This window comes from Anabrus simplex, chromosome 7 (genome assembly GCF_040414725.1).
Source record: "Anabrus simplex isolate iqAnaSimp1 chromosome 7, ASM4041472v1, whole genome shotgun sequence".
Taxonomy (NCBI): Eukaryota; Metazoa; Arthropoda; class Insecta; order Orthoptera; family Tettigoniidae; genus Anabrus; species Anabrus simplex.
Genome location: NC_090271.1, coordinates 341,545,593 through 341,567,909, shown reverse-complemented (window position 1 = coordinate 341,567,909; position 22,317 = coordinate 341,545,593). Strand labels below are relative to the sequence as shown.

General features: G+C 40.4%; 1 protein-coding gene across 5 annotated transcripts in view; it reads right to left on the bottom strand.

The window, feature by feature from the left end:
- The window catches only part of LOC136877166 (divergent protein kinase domain 2A), a 49,387-nt gene that overhangs the window by 6,652 nt on the left and 20,418 nt on the right, over positions 1–22,317 (bottom strand). For all 5 annotated transcript variants that reach the window (XM_067150982.2, XM_067150981.2, XM_067150980.2 and 2 more), the window contains 3 exons: positions 21,654–22,208; positions 13,762–14,062; positions 8,350–8,477 (listed from right to left, as the gene is read on the bottom strand). In XM_067150982.2, coding sequence (XP_067007083.2) covers positions 8,350–8,477; positions 13,762–14,062; positions 21,654–22,187 — 963 coding nt within the window. In that variant the 5' untranslated portion in view covers positions 22,188–22,208. The remainder of the gene's footprint in view (positions 1–8,349; positions 8,478–13,761; positions 14,063–21,653; positions 22,209–22,317) is intronic.

Below are 22,317 nucleotides of genomic sequence, written 5' to 3'. Positions count from 1 at the left end.
ATTTCATCCCTTTCATCGGTAAACCATTCATGTGAACAGTAAGTTTCCTTCACCAGAATAAACACCCCCCCCCCCTCCCTTTTATCTCCTCGGTCTCTACGATAGACTGTGTACCCTTCTGGAAATACTTCTTTATTACCCACCCATTCTCTCAACCACGATTCCACTCCTATCACCACATCAGTCTCATAAGATTCCATCAATGTACCGAATTTTAATTGTTTATTTACTACACTCTGACAGTTTACCAAGAGCAATCTCAGACCCCCCTTCCTCCCTAAAACTTGACTGTTGCAATTGGGTAACTTGAAATTCCTTACTATCCTGAGTTTTTTTTTTAGTTGACTGAGCCAGCTTGAAGTACAGCTGGCTCTTTCTACTAGTTTTCCTGGTCAGTATTATAACTCAAGGGAGTTGCCTGTTTTACAGTACATATCTTAAGATTAATAAAATCTAGAACAATATTTACTATCTTTTGTTTACCTGAACTGTTCAGATGGAGGCCATGTTTTGTATAACAGTATCTCTCAAAACTGCTGCATTCAATAACCTGAGTATTCCGAAAATGTTTACAAATTTTAACAATATCTGTATTGACCTTGTCCACTTCAATGTTCACACACGAGTCTCTACTCAAATCATGCCTGCGAGGCACGTTCACTACAAAGACGTTTGTGTGGGTCAGCTTCCCTAGTGTATGTTTAAGTTGTGATCTTACATTTTACATCTTACATCGTGAGCTCCGTCGTTCGTCCCACCAATGATAAGCACTGCATCGCCGCTCCCAAAGTTCCTAGTTGCTTCTACGTTTTCCAGGACACTGCTGATAGAAGCTCCTGGACATATTTCTCCGGTTGCTGCTATATTCTCGTCGTTTATCACTCCCGCAATTCCCCTTCCTTGGCTATCACCAAACACAGCTACCTTTGCTGATTTAGGCCTAACTTGGTCTTGAATCTGAAATCTAGGCCTAAATTTTAACCTCGGCACGGCAACGGCAGCGAATCGCGATGATTTGGTTTCACGCGCGCGATCACTTTCTTCCAGAATTAAATTATTTAGGGTAGAAAACCTATTTCTGATGTTTATTTCCAGAAATTCAGTTGTAGATTTCTTCTTAACTGGCCATCCCTGAATTACTTGACACCACGTGCTCGAGTTTGTTACTGGTACCGGTATATTACTCGAAGAAGGGTCAGTCCCAAATTCTAGCCATCGCAGTCTTTCTTTTAATTCTTGATTTTCAACTTTAAGAACCTCATTGTCCTTTTGTAGAATGTTTATAATTTCTAATGCACTTTTGTATTCCTCATCGATTGTTTTCGGTGCTTCGTCGTCAACGCCGTCGCCAACTACAATATTCCGAACACACTGCTCACAAATCCAGTCAACATTTTCATTAGTTTTTACATCTCTAGGGTAATTTCCGCACTTATAATGCCACCATCGATCACATGAATCACACAACATTCCATTTTTCACTAATCTTCAACATTTTCCGCACATTTTGTCACATTTTATGGTTAATTTACTCGGAACAATGTTAAAAAAAGGAAAAATGTTCCACCTTTTCAATACAATAACACGTTGGACGAATCAATGTAGCAACATATTTAATTTATTAAGGGACCGGTTTCGACATATCATCATGTCATCATCAGCCTACACAAAAAATGGCAAGAAGTTAACACAATGGTAGCACTTATGACACTTTTCTTCAATTAAAAACAGAAGTTCATGTAGAGGTTCTTGAGCACTCTTGCTGATCTTGAGGTTAAAACTTTAACTTTAAATAATTTACTCGGAGGATAAAACACAACGTCGTCATTACCGGGCGCCATTTTGAAAAAAAAGGCTCCTTCTATATGTAGAAATACTGCCAGGGCAATTTCTTTATATTCTAGGCTTTCCTCTAGTTTACAAACCAGCTGGTGAAGTGCTACTACTTTTTTTTTTTTTTTTGCTTTACGTCGCACCGACACAGATAGGTCTTACGGCAACGATGGGGCAGGAAGGGGCTAAGAGTGGGAAGGAAGCGGCCGTGGCCTTAATTAAGGTACAGCCCCAGCATTTGCCTGGTGTGAAAACGGGAAACCACGGAAAACCATCTTCAGGGCTGCCGACAGTGGGGTTCGAACCTACGATCTCCCGAATACTGGATACTGGCCGCACTTAAGCGACTGCAGCTATCGAGCTCGGCGAGTGCTACTTCAGTGGATCTGCCAGGTCTATATGCAAACTGATTTTCATGTAACGGTGAGTTCAGTTGCACCGTTCTTCTGATATGGACATGATGCTGTATAGGCTTTTGGGCTTATGCCGTGTCAAGAAAATAAGGTGAAATTCTTTATGTTTCGCAGAGAACTGTGCCCTGCGTCATCAGAAGAAATCTCGACTGTCCACGAGAAAGGCTTCTAAAAAATTGACTCTTTAAATTCAGACTTTATAATAGAAGTGGAAATGGTACATTCATTCGCCACCAGATGGCTCCCATGATGTGCCACAGCGGTAGCGTTCGAAGCGGAAGCTGACTGAACCATCAGAATCAGTCTAAGAGGTTCACATAACATGTGTACATAACATATTGACAGGTGTATGACATTGACACATGCCTGGAATGAAATATCTGGTGATGAGGAACGTACGAATTTGGAAAACACTGAGACGAAATAACAATAGTGAAGGGACAGTGAAGGGAACTACCTATGTAAATTCTTAATGGCTGGCAACCAGGTATTACTTAATTGTTAGCCAGTGTCCCTGTTGAAATTGTTAGGATTTCTACGTATTTCCACCGCTTCCCGTATAATCCTGGACCTGTAGTGTCTCTAGTGTGGGTAAAAGCTTGAACATCTTGGAACATGACCTCATGACCCGACATTACAGCGTGTTCAGCTACTGCCGATTTGTCTGGCTGGTTGAGACGAACATTACGTTCATGTTCCTTGATGCAGGTAAGAATGGACCGGCATGTTTGGCCAATGTATACCTTACTGCAAATACAGGGAATTTCGTATACCCCAGGATGTAAAAGTGGGGACAATTTGTCCTTGGTTTTACCCAGAATGTGAGCAATTTTAGTGGCAGTGCCAAACACGGTTTTTATATTGTGTTTGCGGAGGACCTTGGCAATTCGATCTGTGGTGTTGTGAATGTAAGGCAAGTAGGCAGTTCCCTTCACTTCTTCCTTCTGTGAGCTTTGCTCTATCATTTCTCTGGGATGTAGGGCTCTATGAATCTGCAAATCGCTGTAACCATTACCCTTGAACGTGACTTTGAGCGTGTCCATCTCCACCTGGATATCTGATAGCTCACAAATTCGTTTTGCCCTCTTGGCAAGTGTCGTGAGAATGCCTTGTTTTTGTGCTGGATGGTGGTGAGAATCTGCATGAAGATAGCGATTTCTGTGGGTAGGCTTACGATAGACGGTATGTCCTTTTTTTTTTTTTTTGTTAGTTGCTTTATGTCGCACCGACACAGATAGGTCTTATGGCGACGATGGGGCAGGAAAGGGCTAGGAGTGGGAAGGAAGCGGCCGTGGCCTTAATTAAGGTACAGCTCCAGCATTTGCCTGGTGTGAAAATGGGAAACCACGGAAAACCATTTTCAGGGCTGCCGACAGTGGGATTCGAACCTACTATCTCCCGAATACTGGATACTGCCCGCACTTAAGCGACTGCAGCTATCGAGCTCGGTACGGTATGTCCTAAGGAGCCGTCTAGTTTCTTTCTTACTAGAACATCCAAGAAAGGAAGGCATCCATCCGACTCCATCTCCATAGTGAATTTTATTGAAGGAAGTTCAACGCTGAAGGGCAGTGGTATTTTCGAACTATTCATTCTGAAACATGTTGTCCCACTGACTAGGTATGTAAAAATGCTGCATTGCTCTTTTTAAAGTTTTTGTTTTCAAATTCACTCGTTCACTTCATTTATATATACACAAATAATTGTTGCATTAATAATACTTGTGTGTATATATCGGTGCTAAGCAATGAAAACCTCATTGTAATTACACTGTCTTGCCCCGTTGCCTGAGAAGGGAGCGGAAGACTTCAATGTTCGAATAATTGGGCTATCGTTAAGCAATGAAAATGTTCTCCAGCCATTTCTCACCACTCAGTTTGGTGCTTCTTCAGTAAACTTTACTCCGAAGGAGTTACGAGGTTTCCCTTAGCCAGCGATGATATACTGTTATTATTCCTCCAATTTGCCATGACTAGCACTGTTAACAATTTGAGTGGAAAACAAGATATACGCATTGATAAAAGTTCATGCACCAACAAATGAAAACAACCAACAGAACTGACGAGGAGAGAACGGCTCAATTTTGGAATGAACTTGACCAATTGGTTACAAATATACCCGATACTAATATTAAAATTTTACTTGGAGATTTCAATGCAAACGTGTAGTGGTGGGGCGATGGCCAGCACGTAAATTCACAAACAAGAATGGTGAACAGTTAATTGAATTTTGTACTAACCATGCACTAATTCTGGAGATGACAAGGTTTAAAAGAAAACCGTATAAATTAATGACTTGGAAATGTCCTAATGTTAATTTAGGTGAGTCTCAGATAGATCATGTGGCCATGGATCGTAAATTTCATAAAGAAATTTAATATGTAAAAGTTCCTTGCAGCGTTGATATTGATTGCGATTATTACATCTCCAAGATTTAAATAAAATTAACTCCTAAAAGGAATAATAAACCACAAAAATTCATTAGGAAAAGAATGCATGATCGTAGTTAAGTAATTAATAATAATCCAGTATACTTTGAGAAATCCATAACACTTTTAAGTGACAACTTGGGGACCACTGTTAACAAATTAAAAGCCTTATCAGAGGAAGTTGCTCCCATTAACAAACAAAAAAAACATGCATGGTAGAATGAAGAGTGTGATATAGCAATACTATGCCGGCATAAAGCTCAGCTGAATGGCCAGCAACAAAAAACTGAAAGTTCTAGGGAAGAATTAATCAATGCTAGACGATTAACGGCCAAAGAAATCAAGTCAAAGTCAAAGATATCCGTCTCCCATAATCTCGAGAACTATAGATTAGGGAGAGGCTATTGTTTATTGTAATCGTTTGATAATTTGTTAAGTTAAAATTAGTATTTTGAAGCACGTGTATTGAAAAGAAACTTCAAGTATTTAATATGTCAATTGAGAAGTAACTTACTTGTCAAGGTAGTGCTAAGTACATCTGACTGTTCCAGCAGCTCCTGCCTGATTAACATTTCTATTCCTGGTGTTATACTTGTGCAGTACAGGAGGGGTGGGGTGTAGAGGGTGGGAGGGGTTATGTTGATCTTTAAGTGCCTGTGTTGTTACCGGAGGGGTGTTAATAGGGGTAGTGTGGGTAGACCTGACGTTTGGTTTGGTGGATGAAATATTCGGATGAGGGGATTTAAAAAGATTCAGGATTTTATTCTAGTGTGAATTCATGATGTGTATTAATTAGGGTGTTAATTCATATAAAGGAGTTTTATTTCCTGTGACCTCATTTAAATTATGATTGTTATAATAGGTTTCGTCCAAAAAGATGTGTCAATTTTCTATTTCATTCATTAAATTTCCTTTACTGATACATTTAATAATAGTAAGATCCTTCTCTATAGTTGTAAAGTGGTGTCCTGTCTCAGTCATGTGCTGGTACTTGTTGTGTTTAAAGGCGTTGTAGTGTTCCTTGTATCTCGCGGAAAAGCTCCTCCCAGTCTGTCCAACATATGAAAATCCACACTGTGAACATGTTAATGTACACTGACTGACAGAGCAAATGCAACACCAAGGAGGAGTGGTTCGAAAGGGATGAAAGTTGGGGAAAAAACAAAGACGGCACGGACGAATAATTGATGTTTATTTCAAACCGATATGCAGGTTACACAATGCGCACGGCATCGACTCAGTAGGATGTAGGACCACCGCGAGCGGCGATGCACGCAGAAACACGTCGAGGTACAGAGTCAATAAGAGTGCGGATGGTGTCCTGAGGGATGGTTCTCCATTCTCTGTCAACCATTTGCCACAGTTGGTCGTCCGTACGAGGCTGGGGCAGAGTTTGCAAACGGCGTCCAATGAGATCCCACACGTGTTCGATTGGTGAGAGATCCGGAGAGTACGCAGGCCACGGAAGCATCTGTACACCTCGTAGAGCCTGTTGGGAGATGCGAGCAGTGTGTGGGCGGGCATTATCCTGCTGAAACAGAGCATTGGGCAGCCCCTGAAGGTACGGGAGTGCCACCGGCCGCAGCACATGCTGCACGTAGCGGTGGGCATTTAACGTGCCTTGAATACGCACTAGAGGTGACGTGGAATCATACGCAATAGCGCCCCAAACGTGATGCCGCGTTGTCTAGCGGTAGGGCGCTCCACAGTTACGGCCGGATTTGACCTTTCTCCACGCCGACGCCACACGCGTCTGCGGTGACTATCACTGACAGAACAGAAGCGTGACTCATCGGAGAACACGATGTTCCGCCATTCCCTCATCCAAATGGATTCTAAATAACAAGTACACAAGACTATCACTAAAAATATCGCAGCGTAAGCAGTATGTTATATCTGCAGAAAAACGGGCCACAAGATCATCCAGAATGAAAAAGTTTTGGGAGAGGAAAAATCATTCAATCAATACTGATCTGAATTTAGGGCAGTCACCCAGGTGAGAGATTCTTAAATGATTTCAAAGAAATTGGAAATTTATTGAACATCTCCCTTGGTAAGTTATTCCAATCCCTAACTCCCCTTCCTATACACAAATATTTGCCCCAATTTGTCCTCTTGAATTCTAACTTTATCTTCATATTGTGATCTTTCCTACTTTTAAAGACACCTCTCAAAATAATTCATCTACTAATGTCATTCCAAGCCATCTCTCCGCTCACAGCCCGGAACATGCAACATACCACTTCGTTGAGCAGCTCGTCTCCTTTCTACCAATTCTTCCCAGCCCAAACTTTGCAACATTTTGGTAACGCTACTCTTTTGTCGGAAATCACCCAGAACAAATCGAGCTGCTTTTCTTTGGATTTTTTCCAGTTCTTTAATCAAGTAATCCTGGTGAGGGTCCCATACACTGGAACCATACTCTAGTTGGGGTCTGACCAGAGACTTTTATGCCCTCTCCTTTACATCCTTACTACAACCCCTAAACACAATTGCCAGTATTTACAATTTTCAAACTATCATAGCTCACAAACTACTCGTAATAGAAAGAACTCCACTGACATTCTAACTTAGTCTAGTTTTATTTTGTTAATGTCAATAGGCATTGTTCCACTTGAAAAAATGTAACTTTCTAAAATAAACACCCATTCTAATAATTGAGGCGGTTGTAAAAAAGGGCACATAGGTGAAAACTCATTCTGGGTGAAAAGGAAATGAAATATTTTCTTTGTTTTTCTTCAATGTTTATTTCTTTTCCATGCTGTAGTGTTTATTATTATTTAGAATATTTAATTCAGATATGAATAATTCATGTAAAATATGACTTAAATGGCTCATGAATTAAGAACTTTTAAATGAGACCTTTTAACGCAGACAGATTTTCGGTGGTAAAATTCAATAAACAAGACTTAAATACAGTGCTTTAAATTAAATGTATTGCAGTATTAATACCAAGAATTGAGTGTGTAGAAAAATTAATTGGCTTCAATAGATCAGTATTGTCAGAGAATAGAATTTTCTGTTCAGTCCTGGTCTATTAACATTATCAGAGAATAAGTCCCTACTGTTCAGCATTTCAACCACTCAACAAACGCAACGTTGTCTTCAGGCAAAAATTTGTACAGCCTTCTTATATCCATCACTTTCTTTTGTTTGATATCTGGGGGAGCAGTCTTTTCAATGTCTGTAAGGACATTTCCAAATGCGAAGAAGGTTGAAATTTCCAGTGAAGGGGTGAGAACACAACTCTCATTGTGTGAAGGGGACATTATTTCTGGCAGCAGGTGCACATCCACAATAACTTAAAAAGTGGAGAATGGTTTATGGGGCACAACCTCTGCAGTACTGTCCGATAAGTGCACACGCTGTGAGAACTCTGACCACGAAGAGTTCCACAGGTGTTAACTATAGAAAATGGTGGACAAACCTATGTATTGTGCATAAGATGTGCCCTTTTTGTGTTGACCACCTCAATTATCTGTGTATGGGCTACAATTGGTTACAATTCATTTCTGTGAAAACAGAACATCAATGGCACAAACATTTGAGGTGAAAGTTTTAAGTGATTCATCCCATATATGGCTTGGTTTGCACTTCTAACAATCTATTGATTGACTGATTATCCGGTTGGCTGATTTATTAATCTTTATTTTTTAATTAGTTAACTGATTTTACCTGACAGACAGCGAAATAATTGTGATCACTGATATGGTGGCTGCAGATATCGTGTGATGAAAACACAAAGCATTCATCACAGTCAAACTTCTCGCTTACATGGGCAGCAGTCCAAGATACAGGCCTCTCTGTAAAACAAAGATAACTGCTTCTCATTTCTCATGCATCAACATTCGAATAACACATCACATTTTTTAGAACGAGAAAGGGCTAGGATTGGAAAGGCAGCGAGATATGTGGAAATGGAAAACCATGGATATTACGTGTTATAAACTTCATATTGGTCCGTGGTTAAAGAAACTCAACTAAAAAGTTACTTTCCACCAGTTTAACAATCTCTGATTATTCTCATTTTAAAAGAACATTAATCTACATGTTTAGTTTTCTTCAGCCGTGTTCAAAGTTCAAGATACACAAAGCACAGCTTTCACAGACACATACAATTAACAATACATTGTTAAGAACATCTTGTTGAAATCATGGAAAAGGCTTAAAAAACTACGGGTCTTGGAACAAGTGACATACCTTGTCGTAAAGGCATGTTATGCATGAAATCCACTCGATCTTTTATCTTAACTAATCAAGAATAAAAAATTGGCAACTATATACAATTATTCAGGAAAAAAGCATTCAGCAGGTCACTTGCTGCGAGGGGAAACAGAAAATTTCTTAATTTGGATGAAAAGGGCCAACTGTGTTTGAATTAAAACAGCAACTCCACGTTGTATCCAAAATCTGGAAAAAAAGACAGTATACCGTAACTAAGTATCAGAACTAATTGTTACTTCTTAGAAATTGTACAAAACTGTGTTTATTACCCTCCTAGTCAATACTCAACATTACATCCAATTAAGATGAAATTTTAAACAGACATGTTTCGACCCGGATTGGGGTCATCGGCAGTAAAATACACTAAAAAACATTAGACGCACAATACGAAGTGCTTGTTAAAAACATGACAAAACTTAAAAATGTTAAGTGATTTTGAGCTGGATGCCTTTCCCGTCTCCTGATGCAGTTCTACACTGCTGAATGTGTTCAGTCATAGGGTGACAATATAGGCTCTCGTTACTGAAGCTGAACTGTCTGTTTTTAGTCTGTAAAGTGGATGTTGTTGTTGTTGTTTGAGTCATCAGTCCATAGACTGGTTTGATGCAGCCCTCCATGCCACCCTATCCTGTGCTAACCTTTTCATTTCTACATAACTATTGCATCCTACATCTGCTCTAATCTGCTTGTCATATTCATACCTTGGTCTACCCCTACCGTTCTTACCACCTACACTTCCTTCAAAAACCAACTGAACAAGTCCTGGGTGTCTTAAGATGTGTCCTATCATTCTATCTCTTCTTCTCGTCAAATTTAGCCAAATCGATCTCCTCTCACCAATTCGATTCAGTATCTCTTCATTCGTGATTCGATCTATCCATCTCACCTTCAGCATTCTTCTGTAACACCACATTTCAAAAGCTTCTATTCTCTTTCTTTCTGAGCCAGTTATCGTCCATGTTTCACTTCCATACAATGCCACGCTCCACACGAAAGTCTTCAAAAACATCTTTCTAATTCCGATATCAATGTTTGAAGTGAGCAAATTTCTTTTCTTAAGAAAGCTCTTCTTTGCTTGTGCTAGTCTGCATTTTATGTCCTCCTTACTTCTGCCATCGTTAGTTATTTTACTACCCAGGTAACAATATTCATCTACTTCCTTTAAGACTTCATTTCCTAATCTAATATTTTCTGCATCACCTGCCTTCGATCGACTGCACTCCATTACTTTTGTTTTGGACTTATTTATTTTCATCTTGTACTCCTTACCAAAGACTTCATCCATACCATTCAGCAACTTCTCGAGATCTTCTGCAGTCTCAGATAAAATAACAATATCATCGGCAAATCTCAGGGTTTTGATTTCCTCTCCTTGGACTGTGATTCCCTTTCCAAATTTCTCTTTGATTTCCTTTACTGCCTGTTCTATGTAAACAATGAAAAGGAGAGGGGACAAACTGCAGCCTTGCCTTACTCCTTACTGGATTGCTGCTTCTTTTTCAAAGCCCTCGATTCTTATCACTGCAGACTGATTTTTATACAGATTGTAGATAATTCTTCGTTCTCGGTATCTGATCCCTATCATCTTCAGAATCATAAATAGCTTGGTCCAATCAACATTATCGAATGCCTTTTCTAGATCTACGAATGCCATGTACGTGGGCTTGTCCTTCTTGATTCGATCCTCGAAGATCAGACGTAAAGTCAGGATAGCTTCACGTGTTCCTACATTTCTTGTGAAGCCAAATTGGTCTTCTCCCAACTCAGCTTCAACTTGTTTTTCCATTCTTCTGTAAATAATACGTGTTAAAATTTTGCAGGCATGAGATACTAAACTAATGGTGCGGTAGTTTTCACACCTGTCAGCACCGGCTTTCTTGGGAATAGGTATAACAACATTCTGCTGAAAATCGGATGGGACTTCTCCTGTCTCATACATCTTGCAGACTAAATGAAATAACCTTGCCATGCTGGTTTCTCCTAAGGCAGTCAGTAATTCAGAGGGAATGTCATCAATTCCAGGTGCCTTGTTCCTATTGAGGTCACTCACAGCTCTGTCAAACTCTGACCTCAAAATTGGGTCTCCCTTTTCATCAGCATCAACAGCCTCTTCATGTTCCAGAACCAAATTATCTACATCTTTACCTTCATACAACTGTTGGATATGCTCCTGCCATCTTTCTGCTTTGTCTTCTTTCCCTAGAAGTGGTTTTCCATCTGAGCTCTTAATATTCATACACCTAGAATTCCTTTCTCCAAAGGTTTCCTTGATTTTCCTGTATGCAGCATCTACCTTTCCCAGGACCATACAGCCTTCGACATCCTTGCATTTCTCCTTCAGCCATTCTTCCTTAGCTGCCTTGCACTTTCTATCCACTTCATTCTTTAATCGCCTGTATTCTTTTCTGCCCTCTTCATTTCTAGCATTCTTGTATTTTCGTTGTTCATCAATCAGGTCTAGTATCTCCTGAGTTATCCACTGATTCTTAGTTGGTCTTTTCTTCCTTCCTAACATTTCTTTAGCAGCCCTACTGACTTCATTTTTCATGACTCTCCACTCTTCCTCTATAGTGTTTCCTTCAGCCTTTTCATTTAGTCCTTGTGCAACATGTTCCTTGAAACAATCCCTCACACTCTTTTCTTTCAACTTGTCTAGATCCCATCTTTTTGCATTCTTTCCTTTCTTCAATTTCTTCAACTTCAGATGGCATTTCATGACCAACAAGTTGTGGTCAGAGTCCACGTCTGCTCCTGGGAAAGTTTTGCAATCCAACACCTGGTTTCTGAATCTCTGCCTAATCATAATGAAGTCTATTTGATACCTTCCAGTGTCTCCAGGTCTCGTCCACGTATACAGCCGTCGTTTGTGGTGTTTGAACCAAGTATTGGCAAGGACTAAATTATGATCAGTGCAGAATTCAACCAGACGACTTCCTCTTTCGTTCCTTCGTCCCAATCCAAATTCCCCTACTGTACTACCTTCTCTTCCTTGGCCTACCACTACATTCCAGTCTCCCATCACAATTAGATTCTCGTCACCTTTTACATATTGTATTAAATCTTCTATGTCCTCATATATTCTTTCGATTTCTTCATCATCCGCTGAACTAGTAGGCATATAGACCTGCACTATTGTGGTGGGCATTGGTTTGGTGTATATCTTGACGACAATAATTCTTTCACTATGCTGGTCGTAGTAGCTTACCCGCTGCCCTATTTTCTTATTCATTATTAAACCAACTCCTGCATTTCCTCTGTTTGATTTTGTGTTGATAATTCGGTAGTCGCCTGACCAAAAATCTTGTTCTTCCTGCCAACGTACTTCACTTATGCCAACTACATCTAACTTTAGCCTATCCATCTCCCTTTTCAGATTCTCTAACCTACCACAACGATTCAAACTTCTAACATTCCACGCTCCGACTCGTAGAATGTCAGTATCCATCTTCCTGATGATCGCCCCCTCTTGTGTAGTCCCCACCCGGAGATCCGAATGGGGGACTAGTTTACCTCCGGAATATTTTACCCGGGAGGAAGCCATCATCAGTACATCATTCATACAGAGAGAGCTGCATGTCCTCGGGAGTTAGTTACGGCTGTAGTTTCCCGTTGCTTTCAGCCGTGTAGCAGTATCAACACAGCTAAGCCATGTTGAGTATTATTACAAGGCCGTATCAGTCAATCATCCAGACTGCCGCCCTTGTAACTACCGAAAGGCTGCTACCGCCCTTTCGATGAACCATTCGTTAGTCTGGTCTCTCAACAGATACCCATCCGATATGGTTGCACCTGCGGCTCGGCTATCTGCATCATTGGGACACGCAGGCCTCCCCACCGCGGCAAGGTCACATGGTTCGCAGAGGAGGGTAAAGTGGATAATAAAAATCAAATTAAGAATAAAAATATGGTGACTGACAGGAAATATTTAAGGTATTTGATGAACGAAATTAACTTACGTTATGTGGCCCGCTTGTAATACTCGTGTTGTCTGACTTCAGAGTCCGGAGATGTGCTCCCGCAGTCGAAAGGTACGGGTTGATAGGAGGAGTGGAGTGGGGAAATGGGGTGGGTCTTGCGTGAGTGTGGGAGTATGTGGGATTATGGGGGTGGTAACTGAAATTGAGTGTAACGGTCTTGTCTCTTACTACAAATAATCGGAATAAAGTTTCCCATATTTTATTCTTTTTTCCTTTTCTTTTTTCATTTATCTCATTTAAGTTGAAGGCTGGATTCTTATACTGATCAATGCTAATGTAAAAATGGTGTACAGTGTTGAGTAGTGGACCTTTTAGTTCACGTTGTAGAATTTTTAGATCTTGACCTATTGTGGTATAATTATGATTATGGTCTTTGTGATGCTTACTCATGGCTCAGAATAGATTATATCTTAAAGCATTGCGCTGTTCTGTATGTCTCATGAAGAAGTTCCTGTCAGTTTGTCCAGTGAGATCTATAGCCTGTAATGAACTAACTGTTATATGAGGTGAACCGCTGTAAATGCACGGAGGCTTAGTAGATTGTTGAAGAATACAGTGAAATGATAAATATATCAAAAATAGAGTTCAGTAAACATATTTGTGTCAGGTCATAATGACCTGGATGTTACATATACTTAAAGTTTATGATGAAACTACTTAAAGCATTTTAAAATGTACTAGTCCTGCTTGTTCAGAGCCACCAAGTTTCATAAACATATCATATAGACTTAAACAGAACACTCATGCCCCAATGAAATCTCAAATCTTAACATGGAATAATCAAGAAATATGAAGTTTGTTTTTATATGAATTACTGAGACAAACCAAAATGTAGAAATTATTTATATACTTCAATTAATTATATATTAAAATTATAAATGTTTACCTTGCACGGGAGCCTGCTTGTCTAAAATGATCATATCTTCAACATCAATGAATTTTACTTTTTCTGCCTCATCCACAGCTATGTTATCCATGGAGACATCAGTAAGATAAAATCTGAAATGAGGATGCTTGTCGGTGAAGTCATGGGCAGCAACAAGTAACTGATAAGCCAGTTTGGCTCTCGTAAACCATGGAGCTTTAAAATAGAACGACAGCATGTTGCCAACGTACTCCTCCACCACGACTCTTCCGCAGGCTCCGTAGTACTTGGGCACGGGCCATCCTTCTCTTTCATCCAGAATCTGTTAAAACAAAGACATCAGCAGAATTATTATATACTGACTTTACAAAGAATTCTCTGGATCAAATTAAATCAGGGCAAATTTACTGAATTTTGTGTTAATGTTATTTGTTTTTACGTCCCATTAACTAATTTTACGGTTTTCGGAGACAACGAAGTTGTGGAATTTTGTTCCACCGAAGTTCTTTTACTTACCAGTAAATTTACCGACAAGAGGCCGAAGCATTTGAGCACCGTCAAATGAGCCAGAGGTGGGCTCAGAAGGCCAGCGCTCTAACAACTCACCTATTCGGCCCAGCTTATCTGCCTCAAAATAATATCCGGCTTTTCTCGGATTTTTCATATTGGTCTACAGAGCAACAGAAAATTCATGGACAAGACAAAAAATTCTTATAAATGTTGACTTCGCGCACGTCGGTTTAAGGCTGTATTCAAACAAAAGCGCATCGGAGCGCACTCAAAAACTGTATTGTTCTGCCACTGCCTTCTAGATTCTCACTGATCGTGACTCTTGTGAGATTAAACGCCATGTTAATAAACAGTGTGTTAGTGTTCTTTCAACAGGATTGAAGGTTTATTCCACATCATAAAACAGGCCTGCTCTGTGGGCACTCCATAACGGTATACCTTGTCAAGTTCTTCATGAGAAGAACAGCTCTGATGCTTTCCCTGTAGCAAGTGTGTACTTTCCCGACTTTGTACGTGGTTGCTATACTTTGTTCTTCATCACCTCTGCCATTGATTTAAGGTATTGTCTTGACGAGACTTTGTTCACGTCATTAACTCAAGTAACCAGAATAACATCACTTGCTCTTACCCCTGACTGTTGTGGGTGGCGGCAGTAGAATAACACCCATGGTATCCCCTGCCTGCCGTAAGAGGCCCCAGGGGCTCTGAACTTGGGAGTGTGTGTTGGTGACCACAGGGCCCTTAGCTGAGTCCTGACATTGCTTCCACTTACTTGTGCCAGGCTCCTCACTTTCATCTATCCTCTCTGCCCTCCCTGGGTTCACTCTTGTTCTTTTCCGACCCCGACGCTATTAGGTTCCGTGGCATAGGGAGTCTTTCATTTTCATGCCCTTCGTGTCCCTTGTCTTGGTTTGGCCGATACCTTCATTTTTGAAGTGTTGGATCCCTTCCATTTTTTCCCTCTGATTAGTGTTATACAGTATAGAGGACGGTTGCCCAGTTGTACTTCCTCTTAAAAAAATTATCACCACCACCACCTTTTACCCCCCGAGGACCTGCAGCAGTCAATCAATAGTTTCAAGAGCGCATATGATCATTTTGGCCACACCATCTTCACCTGTGGGGTGACGGGTGATGGGTGCGAGACCAACCCTATATGGAAGGAGTGACTGGTAGAACTATTACTAATGTTGTACCATGTTGCACGATCTAAGAGCACCAATAGGTCATCGAACAATTGGCTGTGTGGTTTGGGTCACAAGAATCTTGCCCCAGGATCTCTGTCGAACGCTGGGAGCACCTCTGTCCTGGGTCAGCTGTCCAAGACCTAACAATTCATACCAAACTGATGATGTATACTCTATGGATGTGAAACCTGGATCCTGTACTGCCGTGACATCAAGAAACTGGAATGTTTTCATCAGCAGAAACTGTGCTCAATCAAATGGAAGAACCATCTCTCCAATCTTGCAGTTCTTGAAAACAATGTAAAAGCCTCTATCATTGGCCACTGGTTCTGGTGGACTGGGCATGTGTGCCATTTGAGCGACACCAGGCTTCCTCGCAAATTATTTTATGGTGAACTTTCCTCATTTACAAGACCCCGTGGTGCTTTGAAGCGTTAAACAAACTATGGAGGTCATCAACATCAAACCTGGGACACTCATTTGGCACCAAACTGCACAGAAAATTTGTTTCGAATATAATTTTCTTAAGAGTGTTTGTTACACCGTAGGTATACTAACGTAAAGATCATCAGAATGAAAACAATGAGTATGAATACCTATTATAATTTTCTGGTCTACTTAACTTTTAACTCTTTGAGCAACAAGGGAGATTTTTCATTCATCTGTATACTCTCCAAAAATGCCAGCAATGATATTTCATCCCTCGTCCAGACTCGTTTAGAAACAGTTGTATTTCTTCCTTGTCCAGCAGATAGTGCCTTTGGTTGTGGCATCGTACGCAACCATTAACCCGGCTCAAGGGAGAGAGGCTCAACTTCCCTGTTCTCCACTTGAGTAATTCTTGCCTGGCGCATCCACGCTGCGGAGGTGGGCATCCTCCACATCAGTAGGTCCGTGTAAAAGGATGGCTAAGTTCAGACAGGGACCCAGCACCACGGGGTATAACATGGAACCCATGCCCAGGGTTACGGGCGAAGACCTTAACGGCATCTTTGGCAGAGAAGGAGACCTTCGGAATGGCAGGCAACCCATCCTCCCTGGGGAAAATTAGAAGAGGACACCACTGCCTTGTGGAGAAGAGGGACCTTCAAAAGCTAAGGGAGTAAACCCCGAAAGAAAATCCTCGCCTGTGTTAGGCCTAGCAAGTCAAGAGTTGAGTATGAATGTACTGCTTTCAAACCTAAAACAAGCCTCAGATGGAAGAATAAATGAAATACCGGACATGACAGTTCTTCTCGTACCGTCCAAATTTATGATGGCCAAAAGCCTGATGTTCTCAGAGATACCAGAAGACACAAAACCCTCCCAAGAAAGAGCGACTGAAATTTGGTACGCTCAATATCCTCACTCTCACCAACAAATATGAAGAACTTGTGGAGAAGCGTAAGCTCAAGATATTGGGGTTGAGTGAGACAAAATGGAAAGGATATGTGCTGTACTGGAGCGGGAACAATAATGAACCCAAAAATGGAGTTGGCTTCCTCCTTCATAAAAATATAGACATACGGTACAGACAGATGTCAAATATGTGAGTGATAGCATCAGCCAGATGAGACTAAGTACTGGTAATGCACATCAAACTCTTCTGCAAGTATATGCACTGCAGAGCAGAAAGAGAACTTGAGGAACATATAACAGAGCACATCACCATTATGGGTGATCTGAATGCCCAAGCTGGAAAAGAAAGACTAGGCTGTGAAAACATCATTGGCCCCCCATGGCTATGGTAAGAAGAGAAGCTGATTGATTTCTGTGTGCAAAACAACTTAACCATATAGAACACATGGTATCAGAAGAGGGAGAGATACAGCTGGGATAGAAATCTCAAGACTATGATCGAGTTCATCATCACTGATAGAAAAGCGGGCCATTATGTTACAGATGTTAGTCATACGCAGCGAGTGCCTAGATAGTGACCATCGGCTATTAATCGCTGACGTAAAAGATGTTCATGTGCCCAAAATTAAACAAAAGAAAATGCCAAAGATTAAGACATGGTTACTGAAGGAAATGGAGAAGAAAGGAAACTACGAAACGGGGATAACAGCCAAATTACCAAAAACTGAGAAAGGGGGAGTAGAAGAAGAATGGTCCTTATTCAAAGAAATCCTTGTAAAAGAAGCCATGGAAATCCATGGAAAAACAAGTGCCACACAAAAAGAGAAGGAAACACATTTGTCGAATGACCGAGTGAGGACAGCAGTAAGAGATAGAAATATACTGAAAAGAAAATTAGACCATGAAAAACAGAAAACAGATGATAGACGAAATTACTTTGAACATCTAGCACAGGAATACCGGAAAAAGAAACTAGCTGTAAAAAGACTGATCCAGGAAGAAAAGGAAAAGCGCTGGGATAACTTTACTACAAGACTGTCAATAGGAAACTACTATACAAAGTAGTAAACAGTAAACATCCTTGCACTGGAAACAGGGATCAGGGATGAAATAAAGAAGTACAGGGAGAATAATTTCAGAGTTCAGACTTCTGCTCGCATGCCACGGGAATTCCCGAGCGAGCGCCATATGGCTTGTGTCAACACTGCCAGCACGCAGCTGTTTAGCATTCTGTTCCTCAGTTTGCTAGAAACTTTTGCACTTTTAAGGTGTGTTGTGAGGTTATTATCACGATGGTTAAATACACTATAGAGCAAAGAATATTTTTGGTCAAGTGTTATTTGCACAAGAAGAAGAAACCAGTTAAAAGGTGCCTTTGAAAATTCCGTAGACAATTTCCCGGTGCGACAGTACCATTAAAATGTTACGTGCATCAGCTCGTTTACAAGTGGCATAGTACTAGTTACGTAAACAATAAGAAAAAGAAGCAAAGGAGAACAGCTCTCATATGGGAGAGGTTGAAAGATATACAGGCAAGACTCCAGGTCAGTCCACATACGTCACTTCGGAGAATAGCTCATGAAAGTGGTATTTCACCTTCTTCAGCAAGTAATGCAACAAAATTGTTACATTTACGATCTTATCGGGCTGCCTACAGATTTCAATGCAAGAATAAATAAGTGCCCACAATGGTATTGTGGATCTGAGCTTTATCTTTATGAGCGACGAAGCCTGGTTTCATCTGAGTGGATATGTCAATTCACAGAACAATAGAATCTGGAATACAGACAACCCGCACATTTTACAGCCAAGACCTCTGCACGATGTGAAGGTGGGTGTGTGGTGCACTACCAGTGTCCAACGAATTATCGGTCCAATATTTTTTCAGGACACGATTACTTCTGACCGTTATATTCACAACATTCCGCAACCATTTTTTGCTGAACTGACTGAAGAAGAGAAAAGGTAGGGCTATTTCCAGCGGAATAGTGCAACGGCTGACACGGCGCATAGCTCTATGCGATGGTTACGGGAAATGTTCGATGTTGATCAGATAACCAGTAAAGGCTTATGGCCCCCTCGTTCACCTGATTTAAGCACATGTGATTTTTATCTATGGGGAAATCTTAAAGGAAAAGTTTACAGGAATAATCCTCGAACTGCAGAAGAATTAAAAACTGAAATTAGGAACATTGTGCGTTCTATCGGTGTCCATGAACTACAAAGTGTGTATCGAAATCTCATTACAAGATGTGAAGCTTGCATTGCAGCTGAAGGAGATCACTTTCAGCATCGTCTGCAAATACTGGCGAGTTCAGTTTAATTTCCTAGTTTATTTATTTATTTATTTATTTATTTATTTATTTATTTATTTATTTATTTATTTCATCTATGTAGCCGGTGAGTTCAGTTCCGTTTAGTTTCTATAGGCATAATCAAGCTGCTTCCTTGAGCCGACTATGCCTGCTTGTCATTGCGGGCGCTGCGCTCGCTGTCTCCGCTTCCCAGCGCGCCTAATCCTCGGCACTCTGCTCTGAACTTTTAAATTAATCACCCTGTACTTCAGCATGAATAGAGACGGGGGGGCAACACCACCACCAATGACTGTAGTGTAGATGAAGCCAAAAAACATCAAATACTAAGTAACATGGCTTGAAGTAGAAACAGCACTAAAGATTGCCCGCAGGCTTTGATGATCTCAGCTAAGACATGATAAAATCAGCTGGAATACCGGGCTTGAATTGGCTATATCAGTGATTTGGGAAGGGAATGAAATGCTAGAAGATTGGAGTAAAGGAGTCATCATCTCACTGTTCAAAAAGGGCAAGCGACGAAAATGTGGAAATTACAGAGGCATCACGCTGTTGTCACACTCACTGAAGCTGCTGGAAAATATCATAGAAATGAGACTTAGGAAGATAGTGGAACCTTTGCTTGAGGAAGAACAACACGGGTTCAGGAAAAGTCGAAGTACTGTGGATCTTATCTCTGCAGTAAAAATGCTGACATAAAGTACTGGGAATACAGAAGAAATCTTGTGATTGCATTTGTGGACATTGAAAAAGCATATGATAGTGTTCCTTGAAACAAGATATGGGAATGTCTGGAACAAAGTACTTAATTGACAAAGTCAAGATGCTATACCAGAAGTGCCACAGCCGTGTCCAGATACGCAACGGACGATCAAAATGGTTTGAAACAAAGAGAGGTGTCCAACAAGGAAGTGTCCTGTCACTACTCCTGTTCGTAATAGTAATGAACAAGGTCACAAAATCTATCAAGAAAATGGACAGTGAACCAAACGCCCTAGTATTTGCTAGTGATGTGCTTTTATGAGGAGAGACAGAAGCTGAAGTTCAGAAGAAACTTAACGAATGGAACAACACATTCAAAAATTTTGGACTGAAGATGAGCAAAACAAAGACAGTGGAAATGACCATCAACAGGGAAGGAACAAGCCCAAACATATTTCTAGAAGGAGTGAAAATCGAATCAGCTTCCCACTTCAAGTACCTCGGAAGCACAATCTCGAAAGACAACACTGTAAGGCAGGAAATACTCAGCAGAACACAGAAAGCATCAAACTTCTACAGTCAAGTCAGAAATCTTTTGGGACTGCAAAATAAAACAATCATGTACCAGACTTACTTCGTACATCCTCACGTACGATTTAGAGACATGCACCCTACTAAACAAAGACTTCGGCAGAATTCAAGGAACTGAAATGAGATTCATTAGAAGCATGAACCAAACTACCAGAAAGGACAAGATAAGAAATGAAGTGAATAGGAAAGTAGGTGGTATCGAGGTTCCTATCACCAGTGTCATAAAGAAATGAGAGAATGAACAGGAAAAGGCTTGCCAGAAAATATTTTGATCTTAATCTCATAGGAAGAAGACCACAGGGAAGACCAAGAAAAGACTAAGATCAGATGTGCAGTAGGGAGGACACAAATGAAACAGAAGATGTATGAAGACAGAAGGAGATGGCGAGCACTTGTACATCACACCCAGGAAGAGTAGCACGTATCAGTACATTCTTATCAAGGAAGATGTGTACTCTCTGAAGTTACACTATGAGCTGCATAAAATTATTTATTTTCATGTGAGGAATAATTTAAAATGTGATGCTCGTGTCCGCACATGTAAACAGTGATGCCAGACATAGGTGATCTACGTATTTACAAACTATGACAAATAGTTCAGGGAATGACTATTATGTAGAGTCAGAAAGTGAACTGGACTTCATAATAGTACTGAAGACTCTTCTGGTGGATTATAGTCAATGATAGTGATTCCAAAAACAATTTTATAAGTGGAAAAATACTGCCGATTCTGAAAGTAATGAAGATTTCCATGTAATATTGGTATTAGTAATAATATCACCATATTGCTATTATTCAGTGAAGTTACCCCTGATATTGATTTCCACACCAACCATCTCACCCTTTCCTCGAGTTACCCCTCCCCATAATGCTGAACCTATAGATTATATTTTGAATTTTTTCATATACCATTACCCCAAATAACATAATTTTATCCAAAATGACAGTCAAGAGGGTGTACTACAAGAAATATCGACAGTTAGTGTCATACTGATATTTGCTTTAAAATGTGGATTTTCAGTAACTGAATTTTAAATTTTAAAAATGATTCTTTATTTTAATTTTAACTACAAATATTTTTAGATATAAAGAGCCATTAATTCTAAGAAACATTCCTTTTACATAACAGAAGAAAATTTCACTGAAAATGGGTATAAACTAGGGAGCTGCCTAGTACCTAACAAATACACACGGTACTGAGAGGGTTAAAGAAAACACAGGAGCATTACTGCATATGTATAAATATTAATAACAAAATAATCTGCTGTAGTACCTGCAAGATAAGAGGTTCTCCATTAATGACTGCAAGTGTCCAGATGTTCATGTACAAGACGTCGGGTTGAACACCACTGTTCTTGTGTAAAATATCACTCAGTAAAAGATCAAAATTGGCTCCCGAAGGACAGAGATGAAGACCATATGACAACCTGTGGGAGACCACTGGACGTGTGAAGTGGTCGATAATAGCTGCACGGATATCACCAAGACGCCGTGCACACACGAGTCTATCTAGCTTCTGGAGCTCCCAGTCGTGACCAAGTTTCTTCAGCACTACCTTCTTATCTCCAATAGAGGCGAACAACACATTTTTCGAACCTAAGAGACCTAAAAAGCCAGTATAGCTCACATTTCCTTCTGAAAATACTGCACACAGGGAAGTTCCAAAACATGCAGGACACTTTTCAAGTTCCACTAGCTGTGCAAGATCTGGCCACATTACACGAGATACATACACTTTGATGCACACCAATGCTATACATCCCAGCAAGAAAATTTTCCATAATTTACTTCTTCGACAGATGGACATGTAATTTCAAGTAGCATTGGGCTGAAATAAAAATACAAAGATCTTGTGAATTATGTCACATATAATGGCAATGACTTAAATAAACATGTTGTAGTGTCAGCATGGACCTCGGCAGTGAACGAAGGTGTCA